The 23,872-nt window shown below is 44.5% G+C and overlaps 1 protein-coding gene across 2 annotated transcripts; it reads right to left on the reverse strand.

The window, feature by feature from the left end:
* Nucleotides 1-1,605: 1,605 nt before the first annotated feature.
* Nucleotides 1,606-6,685, reverse strand: LOC127292637 (homeobox protein rough sheath 1). Of its 2 annotated transcripts, none has more exons than XM_051322083.2 (5): nt 6,078-6,685; nt 5,867-5,986; nt 5,693-5,801; nt 2,190-2,431; nt 1,606-2,094 (listed from the first exon to the last, which is right to left on the reverse strand). In XM_051322083.2, exons 1-5 carry the CDS (start codon nt 6,372-6,374, stop codon nt 1,855-1,857), a joined length of 1,008 nt encoding a protein of 335 aa, XP_051178043.1. In that variant the 5' UTR covers nt 6,375-6,685; the 3' UTR covers nt 1,606-1,854. The 2 variants fall into 2 exon arrangements, with proteins under 2 accessions (XP_051178043.1, XP_051178042.1); XM_051322082.2 differs by having other exon boundaries at nt 2,186-2,431.
* Nucleotides 6,686-23,872: the final 17,187 nt, after the last annotated feature.

The raw sequence follows: 23,872 nt of genomic DNA on the forward strand, positions 1-23,872 counted from the left end.
CACTTCTCGCATAGCTCCAGCTCCTGCAGGGCCGCGCGTTCCACAGCGGTGCGCGCCTCCAGGCGGACGCGGCCGGCGGCCTGGGCTTCGTGGTTCCCCAGGCGCTGGAACATGCGCTCTTGCCGGCCGCGCTCCGCCGACGCAGCAGCCTCCCGGGCGCGCCGCTCGGGCGAGGGCATCTGGATGAGGTGACGGGCTGCTCGCATAGCGAGCAGCTGGTTCTTCTGCCCGAGGAGGTCGCTTAATCGGCGGCGGCCGGCCCGGCAGGTGGCCTCGTGCTCCTTCGTCACGCGCGTGAGGTCGGAGAGACGTTCCTCGATGGCGGTGTTGATGTTCGCCAGCGCGAGGTCCTCCTCGTCGACGGACTCCTCCGCGGCGGCCGCCCCCTCCTCCGCGGCCTCGTACCAGCCGTCCGCGGTCTCTTGCCATCCGTCCGCGGCCGCCTCCACCATCTCCGCATCCCCTTCCTTCGTCGCCGCCGCCTCCGCCGCGACGCGGAGCGCCTCGTCGTCGGCGACCCACCGCGAGTCCGCGCGCTCCTCCTCCTCCGTCCGCGGGAACCTGGCCCGGGCGGCGAGGGAGAGCTTGGCCCACGTGGCCTGCAGGGTGCGCGGCATGGCGCCGGAGAAGGTGGAGGGGGAGAGAACGGTGATGCGGTCTGGCGGGAAACTTGGGCGCGAGCGCGCGCCAATAGCATTTTCGCGCGCGCGGGAACCTTGGTGTGCGCGGGATCTTTCCCGCGCGTTCCACCGCCCACCATGGCTGTCCCGTCGAGGCCTGCCATGGTGCAGCGCCGCGCAACGAAGACAAACCACGTGGCGTCTCTTTGGGTCGCCGCGTTGGGCGCCGCGTGCGACCCAAACGGACACGCGGACGCGGGGCGCTGTCCGCGTATCCGGGCGGCCACACAAACGGCCCAAAACGGACGGCCCAGCGCGTCCGTTTGGGTCGGCCGGTTGAAGATGCCCTAATCTCTTCAATCGTGCTCTCCGTTTCAGATCGCAGCCTAGCCACTATTCAGCCATGAAACCCCACACACGGGGGCGCTTCATATCCTTAACAACTGACAAGTACTTCTACTACGTTTCCTCGTGAACTCTGCAGCGACCATGTTAGATCCCCAGGCACGTACTAGTTCAAATGCTGCAGGCAGCTCCTACGTTACTGTCACAGGACACCTACATGGCGCGCGATTTCCGTGGGCTAAAACAGTAGAGAGAGTACCAACAAGGCCTTCGACAAGCAGCGGGCGAGCAGGCCACGTCTCACATTACAGAGCTGCACAGTTAGCTCATCGTCGGCTCGTCACTGCCGCTGCCACTGTGCGCGCGGCAACGGGCCACAGTGTCGCCGACGGCAACGTCGTCGCACTGCTCACAGACCCCCTCCCTCCGGCTCCCGGGGCGGCATGTCGCCGTCGTTGGGACTCGTACAAGCAGGCGATCCCGGCTTTCCGGTGAGGGGCCTGTTTTGCGGCCACTGTTCAGCACTTCGATCTTTCCCTGTAGGCACATATTGATGAGCACGGAACTTAGGGTCCCATCAGGCCATCTGTAAGAGATAGTTTTAGCGCAGTACGTATATGATACATCTGATAATCTGATCTGACCTGCCATCCCAACCCAATTAGCAAAATAATGTTGTTTCAACAGTTCTGCAACGATCTCCGTTTTACTACCTTGGATACGATCGAGCTGATGGGCTATATATGTGTATTTACTGAAGAACCATAATGGCAGCCACCGGCCTTGCCTACCGAATGCTGTTGTCATGCGTGGAGCTTACGTACCACATCCATGACACATTGACACCGGCAGTAGTCCCCGTTGCACCTTGACCGGTTGACCCGTGGCTTCACGACCCGAGCCGGTACATGCCGTCCACCATGAACGGCGCCCTCTCCATGTACAGCGCCGCGGCGGCGCTGGCACCGGCGCTGGCGCCCGCGTGGAAGCCCACGGTCCCGTCCATCATCGAGTACGGCATGTCCTCCGGCGCCGGCTTCCAGTGCCGCTTCCTCTGGTTGATGAACCAGTTGTTGATCTGCTTCTGGTCCAGCCCCGTCGACTCCGCAAGCGCGATCTTCTCCGTCTCCTGCAACCACACATATAAATCGACATCAGCTCGTACATATCGGAGCTTGCCGACGGAGATCGCGATAGACACATGGTGGTAGCAAACGCACGTACAGACGGGTAAGGCCACTTGGAGTGCAGATCCCACCAGTGCAGCAGCTTCTGCCGGGCCTCCTTGGGGAGCTTCCCTTTCTTCCTCCGCTTGCAGAACTCCTGGCGGAGGCTGCCCACGTAGCCGCCGTACTTCCTCAGCAGCTGGTGCTTCAGCTCCTTGTCCTCCGCGCTGGGGTCGATCTCCTCCGGGCAGCTCGTGTCCAGGTCATCCTCGGACGACCCAGCACCTTCGCAATTATTGTCTGCACACGACAAGAGAAAATGTTGGTCCCATCCATATTCCTATTAGCATTCAGAAGCCCCAGTCCTTGGACCACTTACGAAAATACTCCTGGTTTAATTTCAAAAGGAGTATCCATTTCGATAGCTACGGATAAAGCATGCAGAATGTTCTCATTCAAGGTTTTTTTTTTTTTTTTTTTTTTTTTTTTTTGACAAAGACTGAAATGAAGTTTGCAAGCTGGAGAGGGCGACTCAAGCATGTGTCCTAGAGTAGTATAAACAGTGGCCACTGAGTTATTCACATAACGTGCGAACCAAAAATATTTACTGAATGAAAACAAATTGATGCACACAATTCAACCATGTTAATTCAAATCTGTATCTATTGCAACCTAAGGCTGCAGGAGCCAGCAGCAAGTTTCTAATGCATGCACACTTATGTAGAGAAGAACTATAATATGCAGGTGCCGGAGGTTGGGCTAATTCTAGATGCATGGGTAATGGATTTAACAAAACTAATGTGCTGTTGTGTTGATAGTAAACATGGAAACATGTCAGCACTAAAATAAGAATTCATAGTTTGTCAGCAAGATGATAAAATCCAGTGCAGTTTCCTTGCATGAAAACTAAGAGAACACGCTTTCACACTTTACAGAACAGTATATTTCAGAAACATTTAATCTGTATAAATGGATGCGGCTAGTTCTCTGTCAACCTAAAACGAACTTAATTCTCGTTAGATGACTCACCCAATTTCATGTGCAATTGGGAAAGATGATGCGCAATCCTACTGTGCCCGAATCATGATGCAAATTTAATGGTCCTACAAGTCAATCTAGAACTAACTTAATTCTTGGTCGAGCTAGAACTAGCAAAAGGGTAAACAAATTTATGTATGTAGATACTTCTTGCTACCACTTTCTTTCTGACAGTTTTAGGAGCTCAAGCTATTTAAGCTACAGGTTAATGCTTGGAATAATTTGCTTCAAAAGGAGATATATCAATTCAGAGACTATAGACTTTATATTAATATATGTTCCTTTTATCAGAGAAAAACTGTGACTGTGAAACATGTCAGGAAAAGCCAATAGCAAGGGCAAAAAGTGGAAATGGAGCTCAGGTTACATGAAGCCCTTTCATTTTTCTAAATAAAAAACATTTATTTGAAACCCCAAATATCGGGAAAAAATGTATACATGATGTGTAGAGTGTAGTATGTATGTGCAAAATTATATCAACTTATCTCTTCGGTTAGGTTCTATACATAAATGACAAATGTGTGGATTACAAGAGTTACTAAGATGAGTTCCATATCTTTCGGTTAGGTTCTATACATTTTCTTTTTAATCCACAAATGTATCTTTTTGTGCACCCTGCTAATTAGTGTATTCTTCACCAAAACTTTATAGAAACTTAAAACACATCTATATGTTTCCAACCAAAAAAATTTAAAAAAATTGGAACTCGTAAATATGTGTTTCGTATTTCAAATCTCATTGTCAACGGAGCCAAATTGATGCTCCGATATTAAGCTCTTCTTTGGAAGCCAGTATAATAGAATAAGTGCGTGAACGTGAAATGTTGAATACTACATTAACCAAAACTAACAACATTTCACAAACTAAATGTTTGAACTGCCTCAGAGGCTGAATGATCTTTTAGATGAGTCGTTACCTGCTTAGAGAGAGAAATGCATAAATGCATTGGCATTTTCAAAAATTACGTGGATAGGTTTAGAACTTGTGTTGGAATTCCTCCAAGATATGTGCATGGAATTTAAGTGGTCGTACAATGTAAACAATTCTCCAAGGAAATGTAAGCAATCATAGAATGTAAACAATTATCAAGTGAACATAAAGTGGGTCACGAGAGTGGGAATAAAAATCTTAAGACATAAACTCATATGAATTAAACAAGCTCTGTGGTTAAGGCTCCTAACTGAGGAAAACAGATGCCCACTAATAAAAGTCCCCCAAGCTATCCTAAATGATATGGCACATGCATGATCTTAAGGATCAATAAGCATTGCATGACATGATTAACATTTTGACCTGATGCGATGAGGCCACTTGTATTCTACATCGAGGACATTAATCAACCAAATGCCCAACAAAAAAGAGTTTGGTTTCTATTTAACCAGCAACGACGAAATTTTGGAATCAGGAAATAAATGCACAAACAAAATTTATATCTTCTTGTCTAGCAACAAAATGTATCTTCACCAAGGAGATATCGACAGCTAGTCAGCTAGACTCCACATCAAACTTTGATACACTAGATTCTCCGGCATCAATACAAACACCCAGGACCCGTGCATGGCTGGAAAGCATTCTAAGAAGAAGGCTTTGAGACTGGACAAAGAGACAGAGTGCACAGTGTAGTAACAGTACCCGTCCATCTCATACAGTTCGGCGATTTATTGAGTGAACACACTAATACTCGCGGAGAACAAGAACTGCTACAGGGCCACCGCTCATCCACCGCCACATACACGTGGGTGCTGAAAACACCCATCTGAATTTAAGCACTACGCCCAGCGAATAGCACGGCCGGTTATTAGCAGTTGTTAACATTAATCATCTACCAATTTAATCTATGTCTCTGTGTGCTCTGAACAACAAGGAATTACCTTGATGTACCGTAATTCTTATGCTCGCTAATTAAACAATGCCAAAAGGGGGAAACCGTATCGATCAGAAATTGATACTACGAAGACATTTTTTTGATGATCAGGGGCCTGTCCCCGGCTCTACAATGCTCCATTTCATTGTAACGATACAAAAACTACCAGCCTCAGTACATAAGTGCAGGATGCCAAGCAAGAAATGGGAAGTAAAGACAGATAAATTGTCGACACATTCGCCTTTGTAGCCCGAGGCTAAGCCACATGTTCAATTCAATTGTCATGTACTTCAAGAATTAACCCTCTGAAAATTAGCATAAAACGAGAGGCAGAGATTGAAACCTGGAGCAGCTCACTGTGGGCTCGTGGTGCATGCTAATCAATTGCAGTATACTAATTTGATGTACTGCAGATGTGTACTACTACTACGGCTAAGATCAAGGTTATTATAATGAACTTGTGGTCTAATGTATGCAAATTAAACTTTATCCCCTCCCCGGAATAAACAAAGCAACAAAGTGGCCGTGGCAAAAACAAAACAAAACAGCATGGATCCAAAGAGGCAAAAAAGCTTGCTCCCTTCCATGCCACAAACCGAAGAAACATTTCCCAATGCGGCAAGCTCCGAATCTCGAAAGAAGGAAGCATGCACTAGCACCTGTGATGGAATCGAGCTGCGTCTCGACGCTCTTGAAGAACTCGGTGGCCTCCTGGATCGGCCGCGCCAGCTCCTCCCGGTACTTCACCAGCATGTTGCAGTAAGCCTCCTGCACGCGACAGACAAAATCAGCACACGGCAAGCATCACATGGCATGTACGATCGACGACGAACCATGAACTGATCGAGCTCCGGGTCGGCACGCGGCGGCTCGTGCTGCCGCCGGGCTTGCACCGCGTCCAGCTTTGCCGCCATCGCCGAGAGCCTGTCCAGCACCTCCGGCGGGGCGCTGACCTAACAGAAAACACATCACGCATTCAGCGCCATGTTCTGCTGTGACCTAGCTAAATTAATTGTTTCTTTTTTACGGTTTGGGCCGCGTTACCTTCTGGCAGTCGAGGTAAGAGGCGAGGAGCGGCGGGTACAGAGGGTGCGCCATGATCTTGGCCTTGACGGTGGCGGCTTCGGCCGGCGAGATCTCCCTGTGGTGGTGGCCGCGCTGCGGGGTTGACGGCGGCGGGGTGGCTAGCAGCTGCTGCAACGCTAGCCGCGAACTGTGGTGCTCGCCGGCCAGCTCCGGCGACGACGACGACGCGACGGGCAAAGGGAGCTGCAAGAAGGAGGCCATGGAAGCACTACTACTGCTGCTCCCTCCTCCTCCAAGATTAGGGAACCCATCCATGTATCCTACTCGGAATTGGCAAAATCAAGAAGAAAAGAGATGACGAGGTAAAGAAACCCTAGGAAGGAGATGCGACGATCCCTCCTGAAAAGGAGATACTGGGGGTCGGACGGACGGACGGAGGAGACGAGGAAGAAAGGAGGAAGAGGGAGAGGAAGGTGAATGATGATGAGTGTGTGTGGCTGGCTGGTGGGATGGCTTTGTTCCCATGTCAAATCATGAGTAAAGAGGAAGCTGAGCTAGCTGCGTTGCTGTTGCCGTTGCTAGCTATTGCTAGCCGCTGCAGCTGTTGCGACGCAATCTCAATCTCAATCTCAATCTCAGGTACGCCGCTGCCGAGGATAGAATTGACGAAATGGATCCGTACGTAGTACCACAAGACATGTATATATGTGAATGCAGATGTCCTGGTGTTTTTTTTTCTTGGTCTTTGATTTCTTGTACACGTGGACGTGGGGGCGTTTTTCCTGGGCGAACTCTCTCTCTGACTGACCGGTCGAGCATGCAGTCAGAGTGGTGACTTGTTTCGTCTGCCAGCGGCAGCAGGCGTCACATAGTGGGACTGTAGAGAGAAGTTACAGGTTACAGTTGCGGTGTGTGCCCGACCTGTCGTCTATCCACGTCCAATCCTTGGTCCTTCCATGCATGTGTTGAGCTATAGTCCTCCTTTTCACCAGGATGGAAAGATTCTTGGAAAAGTGGCATGCCGCTGCTGCGTATGCTGCTGCCCCGTCCCTCTCCTCTTGTACGTCTACACCTTGTTTATTTCCACACTCATATAATTATTTTTAGAAATATTTTTGTACTTCGTACTTACATGTATGGGTGGGTGGGTATTTCTATCATCCATTTTCTATGAGATCCGGATAAAAAGGGAAAAAAAGAGCTAGTTTTCCAACTACAACAGGAGCATAATATTTTTTCTATTATAACTTATATATGACTCATGTATTTCCTAGTTGACTGGTTTTATATATAACATAGTCTATTTTGGAACGATACGAAAAAAATGCTTAGTTAATTAGAGGAGAAACCGGGTGAAAATCGATACAGACAAGACCAAGCCCACCCGAAACACAGCCAACGGTGACCCGCTCACCAAAGTAGGTAATCTCGCCCACTATCAAAAAGAAGAAGTCGCACCTGCTATGGGAGGAACATTTCCAGGACGCATCCACAATTGTGAAGAAGATTGTGCAAGAAGTGGCGCCCGCTATGCTGACGACCAACGTCAAGAGTCACCAGTTCTTCAACTCTTCAAGTCGTCGCTCCGACTTTTCGTTGCTCCACCACGTCCTACATGGTCAACCCGATATAAGCACTCGCTCTCGAGCTATAAGATGTTTTTTTGAAGTTGTTGCATGCAAACCTTTAGAGTAGCTAAAGTTGCACTTTTTAGATATTGATATAAACATAAGAAAGCCTGGAAGGGCTAAGAGTTAGAAACCCCCCGCTAATATTAAGTTCTACTAAATAATCCCAACACGAATGTTATATGTAAGAGAAAATAAAGCAGAAAATTATAGAAAATTTACACGCTTGCCATTTGGATAAAAGGTATGGTCAAATATTCATCAAACACCATGTGTGAATGAGAGGGAAAAAATAATGTGAATATATGCTTATATTTGTACAAAATCAAGGACATATGAAAGTGTATAGAAACTTGTTAGATTCATTTTTGCTACCCATGTGGTATTTCTAGAAAGAGAAACTATGAATCAAAATTACAGAGTGTCTTCACAAAAATCATATTGTGCAACTATGGCCCATAATAAGATAAAGGAAGAAAAACTGCAGGAAAAAGTCTAGGGGTAGATTGTATTTTAAAAATCAGTGAATTGTAAGATCTAGAAGCTAAAGGGATCTAAGAGCAACTCCACTCGTGCCCTTCCATACTGCGTCTGGCAAAGCCGATTTGCCGGTCGTATGGGGGGTGTCATTGGCAGATTTTGTATAGTGGGAGGGGCGATCTTCCCAGCCGCAACCCCTATAATCAATTCAAAACTTTAAATTAGGGCATGAATAGAATCAAACTCTACATGATTCGATCAAACACTACATAGTTTTTTTACAAATTAAAAACCAAACATAAATAAAAACAAATAAAAAACATAAATTTAAAGCTTGATGCGGCGGTAAAAGGCGGGGTACTCACGGCCGTCGTCGTTGGAGCTGTCACCGTCGTCCTCGGGTTCATTTGGGCGGCGGCATCCTCAGAACTGCAACGTCGTTGCGAAACCTGTGCTGCCAACGGAGGGGTCCATGGATGTGAGCATCCCTTGGTCATTTAGGTTGAAAGCCAAGATAAATCATACATGATAAGACTAGTTAAAACACTATCATAACTTCGTTTTATATTTTCCTGGGTAGTAGAACACATATAAGGACTCTTTGCGCAAGTTTTAGATTTTTTTGATGTTTCTTTGTTTTCTTTGATTTTTTAAATGTGGTCAAAATTGGCGGCATGGCTATTCATACCAAGTGGCCGAATCTTTCAACTTTCTTTGTGGATACATTATAGCACCCTACTTGGGTACCTTAATTTTTTTTCCCAAATTTTGAGACCAAACTAGAGCACACTTGTAGTTTAAATTTGAGCTAGTTTCAGAAAATCACCTGAAACTCATAAAAATGAGAAAAAGTAGTTACAAAGCGAGAAAATACACCATATCCAGGCCATCCCACATGATATACTTTATGCGAAAAGTCCGTTGGTTCTGTTTTGCATCTTATTTGTGGTGGTTGCATAAAAACCCCAATTTTGTTACTAGAAAATTGGAAAATCATTTTTTGTAAAATAATGTTGAAAATTTAATTTTCGATGTTGTTTGTCATTCGAAGATACGCCTATGTACAAAATTTTGGTGCATTATGGTGAAGTGGTCCATTCTCTGTGTGTGTTATTGATGAGGACATCCTACCACACTACTACCTCCGTCAATACCAAATGAAGATGAAGCTGCTGTGAAGCTCAAGTCCAATGAAGTTCGGATTGGACCTATTACAAGGGCTCGTGCGAAGCTACTTAAACAACAGGTAAACTTGTTCCTAAACGATACTGTGATTGATGAGAATTTTATACTGCCTAAGTCCTGTTATTTATGTATAATCAGGTATGAAGAGGAGACAAGCATCACACGAGGAGGAGAGTAGCAGCTGGACGTGAAGATGGACGTGAAGCTGAGCATGGAGCTGGACATGAAGATATTCCATTGACGCGCGAGGGAGGAGCGGGAGGCATGCACGAGAGGAGAAGCCAAAGTCCAGGCCGGCCCAGCATCCGGTCAGATCGACCGCCACGCTGACGCACCCGGTCCCTGGCCCGGTCCGATCGGGCGGCACGCCGGATCCGCCCCGGCGCCAACCGGACGACCAGCTGATGCCAACCGGGAGGGTTACTGCGCGACAATTCCCAAGCCCGGTCAGCACCCGGTCCCTGGCCCAGTTTGAACCGGCCAGCCCGGTCCCAGGCCCGCTCAACCGGCCCCCAGACCGGCCGTGTCCGAGTCTGTCTCGACCAGATCTATTCTGGGTCGGTTATTTTCGTACTTTTTAGACATGAGGTCGTCCCGGACGCCTATATAAGTGCCCAGGACGCCCCCAAAGTTACTTTAGACCACGTTTAAGATAAACCCTAGTTCTTAGTTGTTTGCTCTGCAAAACTATTGAATTCCCTACACTATATTGCTTGATATTGGTGTAGATCTGAAAGTCTTGTGTAATCTGTTGTTCCATTGGGAATTAGAAGGTTGCAACTTACCGCTTCGTGGTCGGCGGCTATGTGCGCAAGTGTGTGGAGTTGCGAATATCTTGCAGGGTTGAGAGCTGTTGCATTTGCGACAGGGACCAATCGAGAGATCTCGTTGCGTCATACAAGTTATCATCCATTTCATCATTTGTGATTCTCCGCTGTGTTCATCATGTGATCATCATCACCACCGTTGCTTACTGAGAAGATCGGGCCACCCCTTATCATCTTGGTACCAGATTTCAGCGTTTTCTCGGTAAGCCATCCACAATCCACCCCATAGTTGAGTTGTGAGTGTTACCTATCCAGAAAAAGCCATAAAAAGTTAGGGTTAGGGTTTGCCATAGCTTTAGATTGCACTAATTTCAAGTTTTAGTTGCTTTTCGTAGTTGTTTTTGCGTATCTTTTTCTTCCATCTAGTTGTTAGGGTTTGTGTCTCTACTATCATCTAGTTTCAGTTTTTGTTACTCCGAGTCCATATAGCATTCAGTGTGTTTGTCCAAACCATAGCCACAACCTTTCGATATAACTGACTAGGAACTTCCCCAGAAGAGACTAGTTTTACTGCTCGGCAGGCTGCTCATTAGGGTTTTGGTGCTTTGCATTATCTGTTGGCCGTGTTATCAAGGAGTTGAGTCGTACAAAAAAAACAGAAAGTTGAAAATAAGCAAAAAGAGCTACATTGATGCGTGTTATACAAAAAGAAAAATCCAAAAAGAAAAAGTGAAGTGCTAGAAGAATCAAGTGAAGGCCTAAGTTTACTTTACTGCACCCGTAGTTGAGAAATCTTGTGTCTGTCTCGTTGAGCTTTGCTAGCGTCTCTCTAGTGCATTGCAACCTTTCCTACATATAGTTGCATTGCCACAATTATCGTCTTGTGTGAGTATCATTGGTTGTCTACGGTCAGCGCTAGAGCTTGTTATTGGTGCAAATAGGTAGCCCACCTACAGCCCCACATATATCCTGCTTTGCCGTGTGATTTGTTCTTATACCCTTGATATTCGCTTCGCTACATCCGTGCACTAGTTGTCACTACAAGTGGTAAGCAATACTAATTCACTTTGGAGCGGTAAGATTTCCTTTTCTTATCAGTTTTGAGTGAGTTGTGAGAGTACCACCATATATTTTTGCTTTAGTGCACTAATCTACTAACCATGTCTGCTACTGATGAGAAAATTGTTAACCAGGAGAACAAGAACTCTGCGGATTTGATGACATGAAGGGAGTATGAGGTGATACGTCTCCAACGTATCGATAATTTCTTATGTTCCATGCCACTTTATTGATGATACCTACATGTTTTATGCATACTTTATGTCAAATTTATGCATTTTCCGGCACTAACCTATTAACGAGATGCCGAAGAGCCAGTTGCTGTTTTCTGCTGTTTTTGGTTTCAGAAATCCTAGTAAGGAAATATTCTCGGAATTGGACGAAATCAACGCCCAGGGGCCTATTTTTGCACGAAGCTTCCAGAAGACCGAAGGAGTCACGAAGTGGGGCCACGGGGCGCCGCCACAGTAGGGCGGCGCGGCCTACAGGGGGCCCGCGCGGCCCTGCTGTGTGGGGCCCCCGTGACGCCTCTTGACCTGCCCTTCCGCCTACTTAAAGCCTTCGTCGCGAAACCCCCAGTACAGAGCCACGATACGGAAAACCTTCCAGAGACGCCGCCGCCGCCAATCCCATCTCGGGGGATTCAGGAGGTCGCCTCCGGCACCCTGCCGGAGAGGGGAATCATCTCCCGGAGGACTCTTCACCACCATGGTCGCCTCCGGAGTGATGAGTGAGTAGTTCACCCCTGGACTATGGGTCCATAGCAGTAGCTAGATGGTCGTCTTCTCCTAATTGTGCTTCATTGTTGGATCTTGTGAGCTGCCTAACATGATCAAGATCATCTATCTGTAATGCTACATGTTGTGTTTGTTGGGATCCGATGAATAAGTGAATGCTATGTTATGTTGATTATCAATATCATCTATGTGTTGTTTATGATCTTGCATGCTCTCCGTTGCTATTAGAGGCTCTGGCCAAGTTGATACTTGTAACTCCAAGAGGGAGTATTTATACTCGATAGTGGGTTCATGTCTCCATTAAATCTGGGGGAGTGACAGAAACCTCTAAGGTTGTGGATGTGCTGTTGCCACTAGGGATAAAACATCAATGCTATGTCTAAGGATGTAGTTGTTGATTACATTACGCACCATACTTAATGCAATTGTCTGTTGTTTGCAACTTAATACTAGAAGGGGTTCGGATGATAACCTGAAGGTGGACTTTTTAGGTATAGATGCATGCTGGATAGCGGTCTATGTACTTTGTCGTAATGCCCAATTAAATCTCACAATACTCATCATAACATGTATGTGCATGGTCATGCCCTCTTTATTTGTCAATTGCCCAACTGTAATTTGTTCACCCAACATGCTTATTCTTATGGGAGAGACGCCTCTAGTGAACTGTGGACCCCGGTCCATTCTTTTAATCGAATACAATCTACTGCAATACTTGTTCTACTGTTTTATGCAAACAATCATCATCCACACTATACATCTAATCCTTTGTTACAGCAAGCCGGTGAGATTGACAACCTCACTGTCACGTTAGGGCAAAGTAATTTGGTTGTGTTGTGCAGGTTCCACGTTGGCGCCGGAATCCCTGGTGTTGCGCCGCACTACACTCCGCCGCCATCAACCTTCCACGTGCTTCTTGGCTCCTACTGGTTCGATAAACCTTGGTTTCTTACTGAGGGAAAACTTGCCGCTGTATGCATCACACCTTCCTCTTGGGGTTCCCAACGGACGCGTGCTGTACGCGTATCAAGCTCTTTTTCTGGCGCCGTTGCAGTGAGATCAAGACACGCTGCAAGGGGAGTCTCCACCTCCAATCTCTTTACTTTGTTTTTGTCTTGCTTTATTTTATTTACTACTTTGTTTGCTGCACTAAAACAAAACACAAAAAAATTAGTTGCTAGTTTTACTTTATTTGCTATCTTGTTTACTATATCAAAAACACAAAAAAATTAGTTACTTGCATTTACTTTATCTAGTTTGCTTTATTTACTGTTGCTAAAATGGGTACTCCTGAAAATACTAAGTTGTGTGACTTCACAACCACAAATAATAATGATTTCTTATGCACACCTATTGCTCCACCTGCTACTACAGCAGAATTCTTTGAAATTAAACACCTTTCTTGAATCTTGTTATGAGAGAGCAATTTTCTGGTGTTAGTTCTGATGATGCTGCTGCCCATCTCAATAATTTTGTTGAATTATGTGAAATGCAAAAGTATAAGGATGTAGATGGTGACATTATAAAATTAAAATTGTTTCCTTTCTCATTAAGAGGAAGAGCTAAAGATTGGTTGCTATCTCTGCCTAAGAATAGTATTGATTCATGGACTAAATGCAAGGATGCTTTTATTGGTAGATATTATCCTCCTGCTAAAATTATATCTTTGAGAAGTAGCATAATGAATTTTAAACAATTGGATAATGAGCATGTTGCACAAGCATGGGAAAGAATGAGATCTTTGGTTAAAAATTGCCCAACCCATGGACTGACTACTTGGATGATCATCTAAACCTTTTATGCAGGACTGAATTTTTCTTCGCGGAACCTATTGGATTCAGCTGCTGGAGGTACCTTTATGTCCATCACTCTAGGCGACGCAACAAAGCTTCTTGATAATATGATGATTAATTACTCTGAATGGCACACAGAAAGAGCTCCACAAGGTAAGAAGGTAAATTCGGTCGAAGAAACCTCTTCCTTGAGTGATAAGATTGATGCTATTATGTCTATGCTTGTGAATGGTAGGACAAATATTGATCCTAATAATGTTCCGTTAGCTTCATTGGTTGCCCAAGAAGAACATGTTGATGTAAACTTCATTAAAAATAATAATTTCAACAACAATGCTTACCGGAACAATTCTAGTAACAACTATAGGCCATATCCTTATAATAATGGCAACGGCTATGGTAATTCTTATGAGAATTCTTACAACAATAATAGGAACACACCCCCTGGACTTGAAGCCATGCTTAAAGAATTTATTAGTACACAAACTGCTTTTAACAAATCTGTTGAAGAAAAGCTTGGGAAAATCGATATACTTGCTTCTAAAGTCGATAGTCTTGCTGCTGATGTTGATCTTTTGAAATCGAAAGTTATGCCTAATGAAAATAATAATAATAAGATTGTTACTATAGCAAATGCCATCCAAGTTAGAATTAATGAGAATATAAGATTGATGGCCGAATTGCGTGCTAGTTGGGAAAAAGAAGAAAATGCTAAAGAAGATAATATAGCTAAAGTTTGGACTATTACCACCACTACTAATGCTAATGCTCCACATGTTGCTGCACCTCCTACTATTAATGGTAAAATAATTGGTGTTGGCAATGTTTCCACTTCTAATGCAAAGCGTGAAAAACTGCCTGAAACTACTAAAACTGCTGAAACTGCCTGTGATAAAACTGCTAAAAAAAATTCCAACCTTGGGGACAATTACCCCATTGCTTTAGATTATAATGGTTTGGATTTTGATGATTGCCACATCTCTGAAGTTATAAAGTTCTTACAAAAACTTGCTAAGAGTCCTAGTGCTAGTGCTATAAATTTGGCTTTCACGAAACATATTACAAATGCTCTCATAAAAGCTAGAGAAGAGATATTAAAACTTGAAACTTCTATTCCTAGGAAGTTAGAGGATGGTTGGGAGCCCATCATTAATATGAAGGTCAATGACTTTGATTGTAATGCTTTATGTGATCTTGGTGCAAGTATTTCCGTTATGCCTAGAAAGATCTATAATATGCTTGACTTGCCACCATTGCAAAATTGTTATTTGGATGTTAATCTTGCTGATAATTCTACAAAGAAACCTTTGGGGAGAGTTGATAATGTTCGCATTACCGTTAACAATAACCTTGTTCCCGTTGATTTTGTTGTCTTGGATATTGAATGTAATGCATCTTGCCCCATTATATTGGGAAGACCTTTTCTTCGAACTGTTGGTGCTATCATTGATATGAAGGAAGGTAATATTAAATATCAATTTACTCTCAAGAAAGGTATGGAACACTTCCCTAGAAAGAGAATGAAGTTACCTTTTGATTCTATCATTAGAACAAATTATGATGTTGATGCTTCGTCTCTTGATAATACTTGATACACACTTTCTGCGCCTAGCTGAAAGGCGTTAAAGAAAAGCGCTTATGGGAGACAACCCATGATTTTACTACTGCACTTTTGTTTTATATTTGAGTCTTGGAAGTTGTTACTACTGTAGCAACCTCTCCTTATCTTAGTTTTGTTGCATTGTTGTGCCAAGTAAAGTCTTTGATAGTAAGGTTCATACTAGATTTGGATTACTGCGTAGAAATAATTTCTTTGCTGTCACGAATCTGGGCCTAATTCTCTGTAGGTAACTCAGAGAATTATGCCAATTTACGTGAGTGATCCTCAGATATGTACGCAACTTTCATTCAATTTGAGCATTTTCATTTGAGCAAGTCTGGTGCCTCAATAAAATTCGTCTTTACGGACTGTTCTGTTTTGACAGATTCTGCCTTTTATTTCGCATTGCCTGTTTTGCTATGCTTGATGGATTTTTCGATTACATTAACTTTCAGTAGCTTTGTGCAATGTCCAGAAGTGTTAAGAATGATTATGTCACCTCTGAACATGTGAATTTTGATTATGCACTAACCCTCTAATGAGTTGTTTTGAGTTTGGTGTGGAGGAAGTTTTCAAGGATCAAGAGAGGGAGATGATACAATATGATCAAGGAGAGTGAAAGCTCTAAGCTTGGGGATGCCCCGGTGGTTCACCCCTGCATATTTCAAGAAGACTCAAGCGTCTAAGCTTGGGGATGCCCAAGGCATCCCCTTCTTCATCGACAACATTATCAGGTTCCTCTAGTGAAACTATATTTTTATTCCATCACATCTTATGTACTTTGCTTGGAGCGTTGGTTTGTTTTTGTTTTTGTTTTGTTTGAATAAAATGGATCCTAGCATTCATTGTGTGGGAGTGAGACACGCTCCGCTGTTGCATATGGACAAATATGTCCTTAGGCTTTACTCATAATGTTCATGGCGAAGGTTGAATCTTCTTCGTTAAATTGTTATATGGTTGGAAACGGGAAATGCTACATTTAGTAATTGGTAAAATGTCTTGGATAATTTGATACTTGGCAATTGTTGTGCTCATGTTTAAGCTCTTGCATCATATACTTTGCACCTATTAATGAAGAAATACATAGAGCTTGCTAAAATTTGGTTTGCATAATTGGTCTCTCTAAGGTCTAGATAATTTCTAGTAAGAGTTTGAACAACAAGGAAGACGGTGTAGAGTCTTATAATATTTACAATATGTCTTTTATGTGAGTTTTGCTGCACCGCTTCATACTTGTGTTTGTTTCAAATAGCCTTGCTAGCCTAAGCCTTGTATCGAGAGGGAATACTTCTCATGCATCCAAAATCCTTGAGCCAACCACTATGCCATTTGTGTCCACCATACCTACCTACTACATGGTATTTCTCCGCCATTCCAAAGTAAATTGCTTGAGTGCTACCTTTAAACAATTCAAAATTTATTACCTCTGATTTGTGTCAATGTTTTATAGCTCATGAGGAAGTATGTGGTGTTTATCTTTCAATCTTGTTGGGCAACTTTCACCAATGGACTAGTGGCTTCATCCGCTTATCCAATAATTTTGCAAAAAGAGCTGGCAATGGGATTCTCAGTCCCAAGTTAATTAACCATCATAATGTTACAAAAATAGACACTCCTCTATGGTATGTGATTGTTGGACGGCACCCAAAGGATTCGGTTAGCCATGGCTTGAGAAAGCAAAGGTGGGGAGGAGTGTCATCATAATAAAACTAAAGTAAAAAGGCACTCCTTCATAGTATGAGATTGTTGGCAGGCACCCGAGGATTCGGTTAGCCATGGTTTGTGAAAGAAAGGTTGGAAGGAGTGCCACCCAAAAATAAAAATAAAATGGGAGCCGCTCTTTGAAGGTTTGTCTGGCAAGGGGGTTAGAGTGCCCACTACCATTCGTTGACAACAACAAACACCTCTCAAAATTTTACTTTTATGCTCTCTATATGTTTTCAAAAACCAAAGCTCTAGCACAAATATAGCAATCGATGTTTCCCTCTGCGAAGGGCCATTCTTTTACTTATATGTTGAGTCAGTTCACCTATTTCTCTCCATCTCAAGAAGCAAACACTTGTGTGAACTGTGCATTGATTCCTACATACTTGCATATTGCACTTGTTATATTACTTTGCATTGACAACTATCCATGAGATATACATGTTACAAGTTGAAAGCAACCGCTGAAACTTAATCTTCCTTTGTGTTGCTTCAATGCCTTTACTTTGAATTATTGCTTTATGAGTTAACTCTTATGCAAGACTTATTGATGCTTGTCTTGAAAGTACTATTCATGAAAGTCTTTGCTATATGATTCATTTGTTTACTCATGTCATTTACCATTGTCTTGGATCGCTGCATTCATTACATGTGCTTACAATAGTATGATCAAGATTATGATGGCATGTCACTCCAGAAATTATCTCTGTTATCGTTTACCTACTCGGGACGAGCAGGAACTAAGCTTGGGGATGCTGATACGTCTCCAACGTATCGATAATTTATTATGTTTCATGCCACTTTATTGATGATACCTACATGTTTTATGCATACTTTATGTCATATTTATGCATTTTCCGGCACTAACCTATTAACGAGATGCCGAAGAGCCGATTCTTGTCGTTTTTTCGTTGTTTTTGGTTTCAGAAATCCTAGTAAGGAAATATTCTCGGAATTGGACGAAATCAACGCCCAGGGGCCTATTTTTGCACGAAGCTTCCAGAAGACCGAAGGAGTCACGAAGTGGGGCCACGGGGCGCCGCCACAGTAGGGCGGCGCGGCCTATAGGGGGCCCGCGCGGCCCTGCTGTGTGGGGCCCCCGTGACGCCTCTTGACCTGCCCTTCCGCCTACTTAAAGCCTTCGTCGCGAAACCCCCAGTACATAGAGCCACGATACGGAAAACCTTCCAGAGACGCCGCCGCCGCCAATCCCATCTCGGGGGATTCAGGAGATCGCCTCCGGCACCCTGCCGGAGAGGGGAATCATCTCCCGGAGGACTCTTCACCGCCATGGTCGCCTCCGGAGTGATGAGTGAGTAGTTCACCCCTGGACTATGGGTCCATAGCAGTAGCTAGATGGTCGTCTTCTCCTAATTGTGCTTCATTGTTAGATCTTGTGAGCTGCCTAACATGATCAAGATCATCTATCTGTAATGCAACATGTTGTGTTTGTTGGGATCCGATGAATAAGTGAATGCTATGTTATGTTGATTATCAATATCATCTATGTGTTGTTTATGATCTTGCATGCTCTCCGTTGCTAGTAGAGGCTCTGGCCAAGTTGATACTTGTAACTCCAAGAGGGAGTATTTATGCTCGATAGTGGGTTCATGTCTCCATTAAATCTGGGGGAGTGACAGAAACCTCTAAGGTTGTGGATGTGCTGTTGCCACTAGGGATAAAACATCAATGCTATGTCTAAGGATGTAGTTGTTGATTACATTACGCACCATACTTAATGCAATTGTCTGTTGTTTGCAACTTAATACTGGAAGGGGTTCGGATGATAACCTGAAGGTGGACTTTTTAGGCATAGATGCATGCTGGATAGCGGTCTATGTACTTTGTCGTAATGCCCAATTAAATCTCACAATACTCATCATAACATGTATGTGCATGGTCATGCCCTCTTTATTTGTCAATTGCCCAACTGTAATTTGTTCACCCAACATGCTTATTCTTATGGGAGAGACGCCTCTAGTGAACTGTGGACCCCGGTCCATTCTTTTAATCGAATACAATCTACTGCAATACTTGTTCTACTGTTTTCTGCAAACAATCATCATCCACACTATACATCTAATCCTTTGTTACAGCAAGCCAGTGAGATTGACAACCTCACTGTCACGTTGGGGCAAAGTAATTTGGTTGTGTTGTGCAGGTTCCACGTTGGCGCCGGAATCCCTGGTGTTGCGCCGCACTACACTCCGCCGCCATCAACCTTCAACGTGCTTCTTGGCTCCTACTGGTTCGATAAACCTTGGTTTCTTACTGAGGGAAAACTTGCCGCTGTACGCATCACACCTTCCTCTTGGGGTTCCCAACGGACGCGTGCTGTACGCGTATCATGAGGCTCGTCGTAATGTGATGCGATGTGAATTCCGCGCTCAGGATGATGAGCTTAGGGGAACGGTCCAAGGGATCTCCCAAAAGCTGGATGCTACTAATGCAACCGTCACCACAATGCAAGATCAAATGACGGATATACAGCGCAGTCTTCTCGATTTGCGACTAGCTGTTGAGAATTTGACCGAACAACAACAAGAAGAAGATGAAGAAGATCCTGAGCTTCAAGATGACGCACCTAATGTTAATCCTGGTGCACCACGTGGTAATCGCCCTCATGGTTTGGCTGAACAACGACGTCCAGGTCGTGGGTTTGAGGAAGAAGATGGATTGGGTAAGCCTAAGTTCTCTATACCCAAGTTTGAAGGAGGTGCTGATGTTGAAGAATACCTCACTTGGGAGATGAAGATTGAGAAGTTGTGGCGCTTACATAATTACACTGAAGATAGGAAGATCAAGCTTGCTTCTTCCGAATTGGATGGTTATGCATTGCGTTGGTGGGATCGATTTGTTAGTGCTCGCGAAGAAGATGGTGAACCGCCTATTATCACATGGAGTGCTATGAAGGCGGCAATGAACGAGCGTTTTGTGCCCACAAATTACTTGCGCAATATATTTGATAAGTTGACCCTATTGAGACAAGGTGTGAAGACTGTTGATGAATATTACATGGAGATGGAGATGCTAATGTAGCGTGGTCGTGTCAAAGAATCCCTTGAGATGACAATCGTTTTCTCAATGGTTTGAAGTATGATATCAAAGGCATTGTCCGTCATTACAGTTACACCACTATGAATGAGTTGCTACATCATGCAAGAGAAGATGAATCACAGTTGGCTGACGAAGCTAAGGTTAAAGGCCGTACTACGGGAGCTGGGCACTTCACGCCTCGGGCGCCTCCATCAACGGCGCCGGCGCCATCTACGCGCTCCACACCTTACTCTACTCCGCCTAGCAAACCGGTCTCCAATGTGTCCAACACAAAGAAGTCCGAATCTGCTGCAAGCACAAGTGGTTCTAGCATGTCTACTGCGTGTAACCGCGATATGAATTGCCATACATGTGGTGGCAAGGGTCACTTTAGGAAGGATTGTCCTAACCGCAAGGTCATGATTATTAATGAGGACAATGAGTATGAGACTGGAGATGATGTTGATCCAAATGCTCCAGAAGATGATGATTATGACAGTGATGGTGTAGATGCTTATCCGTCTGAAGCTTGCACTATAGTTGTGTCTCAGCGTGCTCTTAATGTGTTGCCTAGTGCATCTACTCCGCGCTGCAATTTGTTCCAAACAAAGGCTTTAGTTGGTCCTGACAAGGCTTGCAAGGTCATTATTGATGGCGGGAGCTGCCGCAAGTAAGGAGTTGTGTACCAAGCTGAAGTTGAAGTATCTACCGCACCCGCATCCATACTATATTCAGTGGTTGAGCGACAATGGTGAGATGAAGGTAAACCACATGGTGCGTGTTGAGTTTGCAATTGAACTGTATAAGGATTCCATTGATTTTGGTGTGGTTCCTATGACGGTGTGTCACCTATTATTGGGTCGGCCTTGGCTCTATGACCGTTATGTGCAACACAATGGTCGTGCCAATACATATCACTTGGAGTCTTCGACTTCTTCGAAGCTGATGATCTCTTCGGAACTTTAATACTTGCAGCGGTACTCTTCCTCTTTTGCTTAGGTGGTTGCAAACTTGGCGGAGTCTCCTGATGAGGAGGAGGCGGCGGAGTATTCTCACGTGGAGGAGACCGCTCACGCGGAGGAGACGGCGGAGGCGGAGGAGACAACCCACGCACAGGAGAATCATCACGCACAGGAGAATCATCATCGCGCAGAGGAGAATCATCACACGGAGGAGACTGCGCAGGCGGCGGAGGTGGCGGAGGAGGCGGAGAACGAGCTGGAGGTGGCCTGCTTGGTTTCGAACCTGGAAACACAATGTTCTCCTTCCGCCATTGAACGGTGGTTCTAAGGGCTTCTCCCAGTTCATTGATTTCTCCATCTTCACCTGCAGGCTGCTCAAGGAGCAATGGCTCATATCCTGCTATCTCTTCATCCACCATCACAACAACATAGCCATCTGATACGTCTCCAACGTATCGATAATTTCTTGTGTTCCATGCCACATTATTGATGTTATCTACATGTTTTATGCACACTTTATGTCATATTCGTGCATTTTCTGGAACTAACCTATTAACAAGATGCCGAAGTGCCAGTTCCTGTTTTCTGCTGTTTTTGGTTTCAGAAATCCTAGTAACGAAATATTCTCGGAATCGGACGAAATCAACGCCCAAGTTCCTATTTTCACCGGAAGCATCCAGAACACACGAGAACCGCCAGAGAAGGGGGACAGGGCCACCAAACCACACCCCGGCGCGGCCAGGGGGGGGGGGGCGCGCCCCCCTATGGTTTGGGCAGCCCGTGGCCCCTCCGACTCCGACTCTTCGCCTATTTAAGCCGTCGTGACCTAAAACTTCGACACCGCTTGACGAAAACCACAGAAACCTTCCAGAGCCGCCGCCATCGCGAGGCCAAGATCTGGGGGACAGGAGTCTCTGTTCCGGCACGCTGCCGGAGCGGGGAAGTGCCCCCGGAAGGCTTCTCCATCGACACCGCTGCCATCTCCACCGCCATCTTCATCACCGCTGCTGCTCCCATGAGGAGGGAGTAGTTCTCCATCGAGGCTCGGGGCTGTACCGGTAGCTATGTGGTTAATCTCTCTCCTATGTACCTCAATACAATGATCTCATGAGCTGCTTTACATGATTGAGATTCATATGAGTTTTGTATCACTACTATCTATGTGCTACTCTAGCAAAGTTATTAAAGTAGTTCTATTCCTCCTGCACGTGTGTAAAGGTGACAGTGTGTGCACCGTGTTAGTACTTGGTTTATGCTATGATCATGATCTCTTGTAGATTGCGAAGTTAACTATTGCTATGATAATATTGATGTGATCTATTCCTCCTACATATGCATGAAGGTGACAGTGTGCATGCTATGTGAGTACTTGGTTTAGTCTGTTGATCTATTTTACACTATAAGGTTACTAAATATGAACAAATTGTGGAGCTTGTTAACTCCGGCATTGAGGGTTCGTGTAATCCTACGCAATGCGTTCATCATCCAACAAAAGTGTAGAGTATGCATTTATCTATTCTGTTATGTGATCAATGTTGAGAGTGTCCACTAGTGAAAGTGTAATCCCTAGGCCTTGTTCCTAATACTGCTGCGTTACTACTGCTTGTTTACTGTTTCACTGTGTTACTACTGCTGCAATACTACCACCATCAACTACACGCCAGCGAGCTATTTTCTGGCACTGTTGCTACTGCTCATATATATTCATACCACCTGTATTTCACTATCTCTTCGCCGAACTAGTGCACCTATTAGGTGTGTTGGGGACACAAGAGACTTCTTGCTTTGTGGTTGCAGGGTTGCATGAGAGGGATATCTTTGACCTCTTCCTCCCTGAGTTCGATAAACCTTGGGTGATCCACTTAAGGGAAAACTTGCTGCTGTTCTACAAACCTCTGCTCTTGGAGGCCCAACACTGTCTACAGGAAAGGAGGGGGAACGTAGACATCAAGCTATTTTCTGGCGCCGTTGCCGGGGAGGAAAGGTAAAAGGTACTCACACTCCGGACCTTGGCTACCAAGCTATTTTCCGGTGCCGTAAGTACTCAAAGCTATTTCCTTTAGATCCTGCAATTGCATCTTTTTGTTTCTTGTTTACACTAGTTTAGCATAATGGACAAGAATGAGCTTCTTATTCTATTTCCCGATTTAAAACATGGATTGTTTGATGCGAAAATTTAAAAACCTATGGAATCTTATTTGCATGCTGGCAGTAATATTAGTATGAACGCTTTGAACACCATTGTTGATAATGATATGGAAAATTCTAAGCTTGGGGAAGCTGGCTTTGATGAGCATGATCTTTTTAGTCCCCCGGGCAATGAGGAGGAAATTTACTTTGATGATACTTTGCCTCCTATTTATGATGATTATAATGATAGTAGTCTTTTGTTACCGCCTGTTATGGAGAGTAAATTTTGTTGTGATTATACTATGCCTCCAACACTTGATGAGAATAATAATGATAGCTACTTTGTTGAATTTGCTCCCACTACAACTAATAAAATTGATTATGCCTATGTGGAGAGTAATAATTTTATGCATGAGACTCATGATAAGAATGCTTTATGTGATAGTTATATTGTTGAGTTTGCTCATGTTGCTACTGAAAGTTATTATGAGAGAGGAAAATATGGTTGTAGAAATTTTCATGTTACTAAAACACCTCTCTATGTGCTGAAATTTTTCAAGCTATACTTGTTTTATCTTCCTATGCTTGTTACTTTGCTCTTCATGAACTTGTTTATTTACAAGATTCCTATGCATAGGAAGCATGTTAGACTTAAATGTGTTTTGAATTTGCCTCTTGATGCTCTCTTTTGCTTCAAATACTATTTCTTGCGAGTGCATCATTAAAACTGCT

Source organism: Lolium perenne, chromosome 4 (assembly GCF_019359855.2).
Source record: "Lolium perenne isolate Kyuss_39 chromosome 4, Kyuss_2.0, whole genome shotgun sequence".
In the NCBI taxonomy this organism is placed as follows: Eukaryota; Viridiplantae; Streptophyta; class Magnoliopsida; order Poales; family Poaceae; genus Lolium; species Lolium perenne.